We start from the raw sequence: 12351 nt of genomic DNA, 5'->3' as shown, positions 1-12351 counted from the left end.
CTTTAAAGTCGCATGAAAGGGGTGGGGATAAAGATTTTAATTAAAAAGAAATGAGAATACTGGCTCGAAAAGGCCCGTTTCATGAGTGAAGTCCCTAGTCCGGGATCCCGCTGGACAAGGCCGCCGCCCTCGCCTGTCTGGTCTGAGCGCGTACGGACTCTATCAATTCGAACTATTCAGTATTGGTTTCGATAGCCAGGCTTTTACGCGAAGCGTATACAGCTCGTTCGGCTGAAGTCTCGTCTCCGTGGCCCGAAGCCAGAATTGAAATAAACGTGCCGGGAAAAATATGCACGTGATTTTATATATGAAACATGTGACGCAGCCGTTCGTTGGGCATTGTTCAGGGTGGGGTCCTACCATTTCGCTTCCATCCATCAAGTAAACCCTTTATCTGCCAGTAAAGTCGGAGAAAGACATTTTTGTGGCAAACTGTTTGCCTGTCTTTCAAAGTAGGAATGTTAAAGGGGCCATCATGTCGGCTCTTTAGACGAAACTATATGTGTTTTTCATTCGATGTGATATTCGATTTGAAAGTTCGGTATTCGCTCACCTCTACAAAAAACAAAAAGGCCTTTGTGCGTGGATGCGTTCCAGCTACTCACGACTTTTGATTTTTCAAGTTGCGTCGACAGCGCTTGCAGCTTGGAAAGGACCAGCGACAGGATTTTGTCTGAATGTGGCATTCCGCATTTTAGGGATTTAGAAATGTACCGCAGCTTAAGATCAAGACAAAAAATTTAGAAGGGTTCAGCGCTGCTCAACCGAATATGGAGAGAAAGCATTAGCTGCGGGTGACCGAGCGTACTTCTTCTTCTTCTTGTTCTTCTTCTTCTTCCTCTTGTTCTTCTTGCTCTTCTTCTTCTTGCTCTTCTTCCTCTTGTTCTTCTTCTTCTTCCTCTTGTTCTTCTTCTTCTTCCTCTTGTTCTTCTTCTCTTCTCTTCTTCTTCTTCTTCTCTTCTTCTTCTTCTTCTTCTTCTTCTTCTTCTTCTTCTTCTTCTTCTTCTTCTTCTTCTTCTTCTTCTTCTTCTTCTTCTTCTTCTTCTTCTTCTTCTTCTTCTTCTTCTTCTTCTTCTTCTTCTTCTTCTTCTTCTTCTTCTTCTTCTTCTTCTTCTTCTTCTTCTTCTTCTTCTTCTTCTTCTTTTTCTTCTTCTTCTTCTTCTTCTTCTTCTTCAGCTCCGCTTTAACCAAGCCGTATGAACGTGTCTTGGTCGTCTATAGGGGTAACTTGAGTGTCAGGTTCCTGGCAGGCTGATTCTGACATAACTGTCCCATGTGAAACGAGAGACCCAAGTTGACAGCTCGTGCCAGGGGACTGCGGACATGGACAACACGGACACGTACACGGACACGTACACGTACACGTACACGTACACGTACACGTACACCTGCTCGGACTCGGCACTTCCCGACGAGCGGTTAGATCTGGAGTAGAAATGCTTTCGCAATAAAAATAACAAAGCGTCGACAATTGTCTATTCAAAAATATCCATTCTTTGGACGCTGAACACAGCGAGGCTCCAACAAACTGCGCCCACGAACCCCGAACTTAAGTTCGATGTGATTAGGACTCTCAGGGAATTGCGCTTACTATTAAGATCGCAGCGGTAGAAGTAGGAGTCCTTCGTTTCTGATGTAGAATGTATCCATGATTTGCACTTACGAGGATATCGATTCTTCCAAAGTGCTCGGCAGTCTTCTGCACCACATTTTCGCAGTCAGCTACGACTGACACGTCGCCGGGGACAACCAGCACCTGTGAAAAGACGAGAAGAGAGAAAAACTTTGTTATGCAGGTGCGCCGTGAAAGGCTTTGCGGTTCCATATTTTCGAGCACGCTGCCAACTGTTCTCGTTGGCTAGTCCTGTAGCTTGAATTTCACTGGTCACTGACCCTGGTCAGAACTGTGGTCAGTGATCGTGGTGACCGTGGGCACTGGCCAGTGAACTTCAACCATGCTTCCTGGCCAGACGCTATACCGTGAAACCATAGACTATGTTCCTGTAGCCCATTTCCTTTGCGAGCTCATTGTTTCCCCTGTAGAGACAAACAGGAAAATGGAGCCAACCGCCAGTTACACAGGGGGATTTTTCATGTGTTGAATGGGAAATAATACTGTAATCATAGAGTCATTTGATTACAAAGTTGAAGAAAAAAAAAACAATAAGAGGTCACTGGTGGGTCTGAACCCCCGACCTCCGAATTTCGCGTCGGATAGATGCTTCGTGCCTACTGAGCTATACGGCGACGGCTGTGCAATCTTAAGCTTTCTGAAGTGTTTATGTTGAGCGTAACGGTATCGTTCGGAGTGTTCACCAGCGTCCCCCACATTCTTAGCGACGAAAATGAAACGCACTGTCTCGCGCTGAGTGTCACGTGGTACGAGATCTAACAAATGTGGCACGGGGGATGGGAGGGGGAAGCTGTTAGCTCACCATTTTATTGAGGCTATGAAGTACGTGGCCTGGTTAAACTAGTCAGCGAACGAATGTAGGGGGCGTGACGAGCCGCTCGTTATGAGATGCATATGAAGGGAACCAACAACAACTGACAGCAAGGAAAGTAATGACAATTTTTTGGTGTCGGTCCCAGTTAAATATTACTGTAATGATGGATTATGGTTGAACAAGAAAAAGCAACGAGAAGTGCAGGCTGGATTTGAACACAAAACCTCCAAATTTCGTGTTCATACAAAAGTAGAATATTGTCACCGTGGCTCAGCAGGTAAGGAACTGGACGCGTTTTTTGGAGGTCGAGAGTTCGGATCCAACGGTCGGCATGTGGCAGCTCTCCTTATGCTGTCTAATCCGTTTTTTCTATGACTACATTGTTACTTCACATTGAACAACAAAAAAACACAGGGGTACTCTGAGGTCTTCTTACGTGCGTAAATGCGAAAGAATTACAAGTTCTGTCACGCCGCCTGGAGGATTCGCCCGACACGGCAGGTTCACACTGAGTCAAATACTTTTTTGTCATCGATGAATCCTATCTATTAGGGCTGGTTATATTCCGAGAATATTTCTATCACAATGGTGATAATATAGATATGATCGATAGTAGAGCACTCTTTCCGAAAACCTGCTTGATCCTTTGGTTGGTTGAAGTCTAGGGTTATCCTGGCTTTATTAACGATTACCTTAGTATATACCTGTACGGAGAGTAAGCTGAGTGGTCTGCAATTTAAGACCTTAGCGCCCCAGTTGTTGTGAACTAAGATAGCGTTAACGTTCTTCCATATGTCTGGTACCGCCGATGGCAATAGGTATTGTGCATATAGGGTGGCCAGTTTTTCAAGTACAATATACCCCGCTCCTCGTCTTTCAATAAATCTGCAGTACGCAGCTGCTTTCCCTTTTTCATAGCTTGTAAAACTTTTTTAACCCCGTCCTTTGTTACTGTTGAAGAAGGCATTCTCGATTTTTAAGTTATTGTGCTCTGCGAATACTCCGCTGAACACTCCCCCCCTCCCCCCCCCCCCTTCCCGCTATTCTTAGCGAAAAATGCGATAGTCACTCACGTCCTGGTCTCCAGCCTGATTTTTGCCTACCATAAGATTGAATTCGTCAATCAGTACACTATACTGTGTTTTTACTTTCCCCATTGGCGATTTTATTCTTCTTCGCAGAAGCTTTCGACTGTCTGGTCATCAGGACATGTATTGCGCGTAGGCCTATACAACCTTCAGTTTATACCACTTATTAAGCCTAATTGACGCCTGGCACCCACTCATTAATCCTGCATAATTCATCTATGTCACCAGCTATATACTGACAAGGAACCTTACTCCAAGTTCTTGTCTCTCCGGTAAATCTCGATGCCACAATACATGCCCGCCCTTCAATACTTTATATGCCTCATTTGGTCCCCTAACTTCAAAGAGCCCTATGATATCCCATTTCAGGCCCGCTAGTTCCTCGAAGAGTAGTGCCAGACTAGCCTCAACAGCCAAGTTTCTGCGTTTAAAGTTGCCAGGGTCGAGGCAGGGTAGGATACTGCCAAACGCAGCGTCTGGCAGCCTTGCAGCCAATCAGTGCTCGGTCATGTCAGCTGCTAGCTACTGCCTGCCAGCGCCATGCTTAATTTTTCGAGGTCAGATTTTCTGATGAGCGGGACCTTAATCATATCGCGTTAAAAGAGAAGGTAGGTCTCTTCCGGATACTTCTTGCAAGTGGTATTTGGCTGGTTAGCAGCTGACATGGCATGACACTTCTTTCTCCGCTGCTTATGTGACACCAGGGGACGTTACGACCGAATCAGCATGCGCTGCGAAGTCGGGCTTCGCCTTCACATGGGAGGGTACGATCGTAATCCAGTCTTCCAAGACAATTGGATCCTGAGGTGGTCAGTTCTATATTCCGAATCAAGGAACTACAAGTGGACAGACTGCGTGACTTTCTTATTGTTTTATGCAGGATTTTCAAGGCGTTCTACAGGTTACGCTGATATCTGTTTCCTTTTCAATTTCCGCTGCCTAAATGGAAGAAACACGCCTGGCACAAAATTGGCGCCACACTAATAAGGAGACTGCCGCGGTGGCGCAGGGGTTAGAGCGCTAGACTGCTAAATCCAAGGATACGGAGTCAAATTCGTGCTGCGGCGGCGACTTTTCAATGGATGGTAAGCAAAGTGCCTGTGTACTGTACGATGGTAGTGCACGTTAAATATCCCAAGGTGACTGAAATTTTCACAACCCTCCTCTACGACGTCTCTCATAGGAGTCGGTTTTGAGGCGACAAACCCTATAAACCAATCAACACTTAAATTATTTCCAGTCGCCAATCCAGTTAGCAATGCACTGCATGCGTAATTAATCCAATTGTTCAAACCTTTAAGTAAAAAATAAGAAATGCAGTGGTCAATGTAGAAGTGCGACCATTTCATTTTTTAGAACATGAGCATTTATCTTAGTCGTATTAGCTAAAAAGCTGATGAATGAAATTCATTGGGTGACTGACGATGACAATTGTTGTCCGCCGGCAGCATAAAGTGTGCACAGGGGTGGAGTTTCTTATTTACGAGGGCCTAACTTTAAAGAATTAGTAATTAGAATCTTACCACAGTGCAGACAGTTTAAGGCTGTACGTTGGCCTGCAATCTCGTTGATGCAGCACAATGGATTTGATTTTCTAGTCGACCAATGTGACGCTGTGTCATAGAATTACAGCTTAAACTTCCCGCATTGATTAGGGCAAAAGTTTACCTTGTCCTCAGGCACTCCTTTTGCGCGGCACGCTTCTGCCACCCTTTGCAGAGCGGCCTCGTTTCTGGCAGTGAGGGCGATCCAGGAGCCCAGTGAGGCAAAATGGAGGGCCGTGGCGGCTCCAATGCCAGACGAGGCACCTGAAGGGAAGAGAACGGTAGAAATGCGTGCATGATAGCATCCCGAAACTCCACAGATTACACCGCCGCTTTTGCTATGGCACTTACTGAGTTGTTTTCCTTATTACGTCTACATTTCTAAGAGCGAATCAAAAGGCCCGAGATAATTTTAGAGGTTAAGATTGCAAGCGTGTATGATAAGGGGAATTAACTGGCTTTAAGAAGTTTCCATTCACATTTCACATTTCTTCTGAGCTTGTTTTTGTTACGCACTTATCCAAACGCCCACCGCGCCACCCCATTGAGACCATTCATCCCATTTATTCTCCGGCACCTTCACCTCAGCGAAGCTATGACGACTGATGGTACGAGAAATAACAGTATAAGGAAAATTAGTCTCTTTTGAAATTTGGAAAACAGTGTACATTGTGTCATTTACATTGGACAAATTATTGCTTAATACATGACCCACCCGACCTGCATGCAACGGAATATATTGATTTAATCCTTAAATTTGTCATATATTTTTTGAAATGCTGAATAATGATTCTGAATCTGTCCATAAATCTTACGTAAAGTGGACGCTGCAAAGAACGCTTACGCTACTTGAACGCCAACCGAGATTTGAAATTAGGAACGAAACGGTTTTTGTTCTAGCTAACGGCTTAGATATCCTCTTGCCATGCTGCCCCTTTATACTGCTATATAATCGCAAAACAGGTAATAAAGACGGTTGTAAGCCGTTTGCCATGGTCTGATCGTTCTGCAGAATCTTTACAGTCCGGTGCTATTTATCTTTACGCGTTAGGCACTCAACACTATACGATAAATTCAGTCGATACAGTGAAGATTTGCTGCTGATTTAGCGCAGTAGGTAACTTGTGTAAGCACGTCACGTTTCATTTCCCTTTCGGTTTGATGCTAGGGTTTTGAGGTCAAGTACGATCAAGCAATATCGGCGAACTCTGTGACTGGGGACCTCAGTAGTGACGCGCTACAAAATTTGGGCAAGTGCTTAATGCACCTTAAGAATACAATGCGATAGCGATGTGTTTGGATCCATTTCACAAATAGGGGACTTGATTAAGGCGACGATGAGCTGTGCACAGCTCGACGTAGTATCATTTCGGAATTTTAAACAAGCAGCTGGACTCATTTGTGCTTTAGCATAATAAAATTCTGCGTCGCACACGGGGTGAGCATGAAGAAAGATGCAACGAGCTCTAGCCATTTAAATATTTTCTGGGCAGTGAGTACTCGTTGCGCCTCCTTTCTTCGTCCTTGTCTTGCTGGTTGCAAGGATTCTCGAGAAGTTCGGAGATTTATTTAAACCGACGAGAAGGGTCTGATTTCGATGCCATAAGATATTATTTTGTCATAATTTTTGATGACATTGTGCAGTAATCCTCGTCCGTGTTTTGAATTTTTGGACTTCTGTGGAAGCAGGGTTACCGCTATACATCTACCTTTCTAGCCGAGTGCAACCATTCTACAAGTGAAAATTAATTCTTAACAGTACTATGAGCTACCACAAAGGTTCGTCCTTGCCTGTGCGGTGGCCCATTCCGGATAATTGCTGACCACCATTCGTGTTGTGGTGGCTCACGAACATCAAGGGCCCACGTGAACGGGGCTTTTAAGATTTTGTCTTCGTCATCGTTTATATATCCGGTCGACGGCAAAAAGACGCTGACAGTCTGTCGTGCACACTCGTGGATCCTTCTCAAGACAACGGAGAAGACAACTTCCCTGGCGCACTAAGCTCGTCCGATATTATTATTAAACAAAGGGCCAAAGAAGAATCGAGGCTGCTCATAGAGCATATATGGGCGGTCGATGCCCTCCCACCTGGCACGCAGGCTACAATTCTTCTGCCTCAGGGATGGAATGTTGTGCAAGAAAAACTCCTGGACCAGTGCCAAAAGCACGATGAGATCCCAAACTCACTTCGTGCGTGAAGCGCCACGTCAGAGCCTGGCGGGAGGGCCAGTGTAGGAAGACAGCGCCTCTGAACTGTTTGCCAGTCCCCAAGCACTTTGGGGAAGTAGACAAAAACCTCCTCTATTTGATTTACCGTGTAGCGAGAAACAGGCCGAGAGTAGTCGTTACGGACTACTTGACGAGTTACGCCGAAAGGCAGGCTTTCCAGCAAGGAATGACACTCGAAGTCGCGCAATTTTTATTGAGAAAGCATTACTGTGCTATGTTCACAGATTTCTGTCCGCAGAACGTGTGCGCAAAATGATGTCCGCAGCAGTTGTAATTGAGAAGTGGTAGATGGTAATGAGTGGTGTCAATCGATAGAGGGTGACGTAATGTTGTGTTCGAAAAAATAATTAGATCAATAAGTTCATTAGGTAAATAATTAGAATAACTGGTTCACAGGAAAGGAAAGGCGCAGTATCTGTCACACATTGTCAGGGAAGGGAGGAAGGTGAGAGTGAAAGTACCAACGACAAAAATAGGTAAAGAAGAAGTGACTTAATGTGACGTCAAAGATGTGACGTCCCGCAACCGGAAGTAGAGCTGAAAAATTGCATATGAAGGAATTGGCACGCAATTTAAAAGTACCAAAGACTAAAATGGGTAAACAAGAAGTGAATTAAGCAACTAGAAGCAACCAGAAGCAACGAACCACAGCATCCGTGCTTTCGCATTACTCCATGCAGATTCTGCACTGATCTTTAATTTTCTTTAAGGGGGTTGATATGCTCTTACACGGCGCTCAGTCCGTGAATTGGGGGGAAGCATTCGCCGCTCAGAATCGCCGCACATCTTCTGTCGTAGCTATACAGAACATCTAAATACGACAGCAGACAGCTCAATTACCATTTCCATAAGAAGGGGCTCGTAGAATGGTTGTACAAGACGCTGGCGGATTGGATTAAAATTTCATGTACTACGTGCACGTGGAATACAAAGCGTGGGGTCAGATACACCCAGATAAGCAACGTTCCCGTATAACAAGGTGAATCAGGAAACAACCTGTTTAAACCCGTTCCATCTTGTCTACGGAAGAGAAGGACGGATGGTGCTAGATGCGGTGCTCGAGTGTGCGATGAAGACGTCCTACAGAGGCGGGCTCCATCGTAGAACAAGCTGGCTAAGCCCGTCAGCTCACTCGCTTGCATATCAAGGTGCAGAACAAGGGTTCTCCATATTACAAGCCCCCAGTTTATTGAAGTGGCTCATTGGACTGCGTATGGGTGCGCACCTCTGCCAGCCAAAATAGGTCGTAGAAAAAATCCTTTCAAGCTATTTTGGAGGGTTAAAAGTGCCCCGCCGTGTCGACAAAGTAAACTTCCTGATGGGATGGCGGCCGTCACGAACTGATATGTGCATTTAACATGTAGATAAACATGCACAATAGTCGTCAATGTAGAGCTCTTCACGCTGCATTTTAAGCTGCTCTAGTCTCGTCTTGTTTTGCTATTTTTTATTTTCGCTCGGCCTTCTTATGAACTGAATCTCTCAGCTTTACCCTGTGCTTTCCTTTCTACCTGTTCCTTTTTTTTTTGCTTCTCTTCTTTTATTCGTACTAGCTATAGTACTGCAACGATGCTTTTCTTTCACCGCGGAAACAACTACGTGCATGACTCGTGATAGTCCGCGCTGAGTCGCCGCGAAGATCAAGTGGAGTCAGCCGCGCGAGAACCACTTGAGTTATCCGATATGTTTGTGTACATAGCACGATCTCATGCCGTCTAAAAAAGCTGTTGGAGAGAAAAAAAATAAGGCGTATGTTGAAAAGCGTCATCGCGGACGCGAAGGCCTTTCGCGATTTTCGCAACTTTATTCTTCGTCGCCCTCGCAGCTCAAGTTGGAGGAATGCGGTGTCCCTTCTCTTGATACGTGCTTTAACTCTTAACCGGCACCTCTTGAGAACGCGATCGGGGAGCACGGACACACGGTAGATGCTGCTTCTTCCGCGGAAAAACACGCGATAGCAGAGGCATCGGTCAACAATGTCTTTCAAGAACGCCATACGAATGGTTCCGTTCGAGATATGTGTCCTGTTCAAAATAGTTCGGAAATTATATGCTGCAGAGTTTTTTTTTTTCTTTTTTTGCACCAAAGTCGCTCCAAATGTGACGTCTCACAACGCATATAAAGTCACGATTAAGTCATTCGGTAAATTCATATCTTTTGGCTTTCTCAAGCGATCAATAACAAGGCGTTCGCAGTACTGTGAGGGTACGAACGATAATCACTCACACTGATACGCAATCGGCAGGAGTCTATTCACTTAGCCGTACTACGACCAGAAATCTGGGTGAAGCATGTTTCATCCGAACGCTCATGCGGAGGCCATGCTAGCTGCCAAATCACAGAAGCTGTTCTTCTGGTTCTATGTTTTCGAACTCAAGCAAAGACGTGACCGCCAGGAGTACTAAAGTCACAGAGAGAGAAAGATAGTGAGTTCGGCGGCGGAAGCATGACGCGGGAATGCTGGAATGCCAGGGTGAGTGTGTAGCCCACTTGCGGATTCGTGCGGCAGTATGGAGGGGGGAGGGGGGGGTGAAGGGTTGAACCAGGCAACAGTTAAGCTGAGCCAATACGATTCGAGTGTATGTCTATATAGGAACTTATTTTATGACAAAATCAGTTTTAAAGGAACAATGAGGATATCTTGACATCTTTCCACGATTTTTATGTTAGCTAATTTCTTAGTACGACATTTTTGGCCTATGTTTTCACTTGTATGGAGTCTAAATACGCAATACTTCTGAAATACTCTGTTACGAAGCTGAAAACGTCGCTGCTCCGGCTAAGACTCAGTTTTCACCTATTACAAGCCTTAGCCGGAGGAACACATAAGCCCTTTAAGACAAAGTCAATGACTCAAGTTTGCTGGATCTCGTTACGAATCCTCGTTCGCGTACATGTACTGCGCCACTCGCTTGAGTCAATCAGTAAACGTTTAATATGCGCTTCTACTGCCTCACAAATACACCTTAGCGTACGTACGTAACGTACAATGTTGCGTAAAAGTGGAGAAACTACGCGACTTGACAAAACATCATACCATCGTTTTTGTGACTCTGCCGTGGCTGTTTGCAAGACCTGCATATATGGTACTCCTCATGCTCGCCTGCTTTCCCCAGTACCTTTGCCAGATGCGCACTTCTCCACAAAAGAACAACAATCCTAGCCGATCGTGTGTTCTCCACTTTTGCTCGGTAGCACTGTATCGCATTATATGAAATACTACCTTAATATGTATAAATCCTCGCTTTAGCCACGTCACACGAGTGTGCCTGTATGGCCTATAGGCCGCGTGTCGAACTCAGTACTCAAGGCTCCTGAAAGACTGGATTCTGATCTCACGTTCCCACTATAAATGTTAAGCCGGTTAGGCCTTGTGAAGTAGATGTCCTCGCACTAAAATGTGTCACCGCATATGAATCGGGAAATGACAGGCATAGTCAGCATGCCGCGGTGCTCAAAGAGAATGGCTAATGAATTCCAGGTTTCTATAGTGCCCGGAAAATGTTTAATTATTTATTCATTAACAATACTGAGTCGCTTGACTGCAATAAGGTTTATTAGAATGTACTGATACGTGCAGAGGAACTAAGTTGAGCTAGCTACTCCGTCGCGTGCGGGGTGCGGAATGATTGGTAAATTCAACCGGCGCTTATAGAGAAATAATACCGTGTACGATCTTGTGGAAAAACCGATCTAGTCATGCAAGCGCCTGTCATCAAGATAAGAAAATGACGAGGAGGTAGCATCAGTGGAGGGCGATAAATTGCGGTCATAATGCGGACGCATAAATCGAAGTGCTTTCGAAGAGACTGAAATTGTTTTATTGCGTGCAGATGACAGGGTGACCAAAGCGTCACCCTGTTGCGGCCAGGGAATTTAGCAAGAGCGGGTTTGCGAGCTTTATCTTGCGTTCCATTTTAGTATCTTATTCACTGAGTTATTGAATACACCACTCTGCCGGTGGGCACTAAACTACCAATCAAATAATAGTGGTTAACTCAAAACATTTCGCAGTTCAAATGCCACATAGCGCGACGGTACATAGCGTCGCTTAGCGGCTAGCAGAGAAGTTAGGCACGCTTACAGAACTATCGTTTAGCTACAACCGCAGTTCCAAAGCTGAAGAAAAATATCACTGTAAGGAAGCGCTGCTAGCAACACGTTAAATATAATGCCTGCAGGTTCCGCGATCGACGCGGCATACTGGAATGTCATACAGCTGATACTTGAACAAGACAACATGGCACCTGATTCTGTACGATGCCGCACTGGATTGCCATTTTGTGATGAACCGTTATTCATATCCTTTATAATTACACTACATAGTATTTTGAAAGACCTCAGAAGAAAGCTGTGCAGCAGACGGGAGAATGCTTGTGCCATCTCTTTTATACTGAGATTTAATTATGGTTAGTGAAGTTTGGTTGGATGCGTCCATATGAAGTATCTTTTTATTTTCTCTATAGAATACGTCAACGGAAGAAAAATTAAGAAAATTAACAATGCTGTCGCAAAATCCACAGCGTACTTTAGCAGTTTTACTAGATTAATTTTCCATTCTTATTTAGCAACACTTTCTAAAACATATTGTTGTGACTCACCCGTAATGAGGGCCACTTTTTCATTTAGGCTCGGCATCCTGGCTTTCCAATGGAGTCCAAGAAGTCAAAGACAACTACGCCAACGACGCTCTTCAAGTGTGGCATGCGCAGCAATCAGGCTTTTGAAGATAATCGTTCAAGTGTATAGATTAGCGCAGATTGATAAGCGGACGGCCGTCGTTTGGCCAATGAAGGTGGCTATGACGTGTTCGGTTGCGAGGAAATGGGGCGTTTCGGTGTTATCTCTTTTCTGCACACTTAAAGAGTATTCCCAATAGATGCTTATGTGGCTGCAATTTCTATCAGTATTTACCTTTTGAAGCAGCGTGCTGGAGATTTCCCATGTCTTGGTATCTAAGTTTGCTGATGTTGCGTTAGGATATCAACTTGCATATTGGAAAGCATCCGTCCGTTGTGCCATCCGTCTACCTTAGTTGTG

General features: G+C 44.9%; 1 protein-coding gene across 1 annotated transcript in view; it reads right to left on the bottom strand.

Annotated features, from left to right (window-relative positions):
- The window catches only part of LOC146208820 (uncharacterized), a 34340-nt gene extending 22343 nt beyond the window's left edge, over window positions 1-11997 (bottom strand). Inside the window, exons 1-3 of the mRNA XM_084596171.1 lie at window positions 11913-11997; window positions 5204-5343; window positions 1664-1756 (exon numbers count right to left, since the gene is read on the bottom strand). Of these exons, the coding sequence (XP_084452297.1) occupies window positions 1664-1756; window positions 5204-5343; window positions 11913-11949 (270 nt within the window). The 5' untranslated portion in view covers window positions 11950-11997. The remainder of the gene's footprint in view (window positions 1-1663; window positions 1757-5203; window positions 5344-11912) is intronic.
- Window positions 11998-12351: the final 354 nt, after the last annotated feature.

Source organism: Amblyomma maculatum, chromosome 1 (assembly GCF_055883805.1).
Source record: "Amblyomma maculatum isolate TAMU_Amacu chromosome 1, ASM5588380v1, whole genome shotgun sequence".
Lineage (NCBI taxonomy): Eukaryota > Metazoa > Arthropoda > Arachnida > Ixodida > Ixodidae > Amblyomma > Amblyomma maculatum.
The sequence above is the reverse complement of the archived record's forward strand: the minus strand, read 5'-3'. Positions and strand labels throughout refer to the sequence as shown.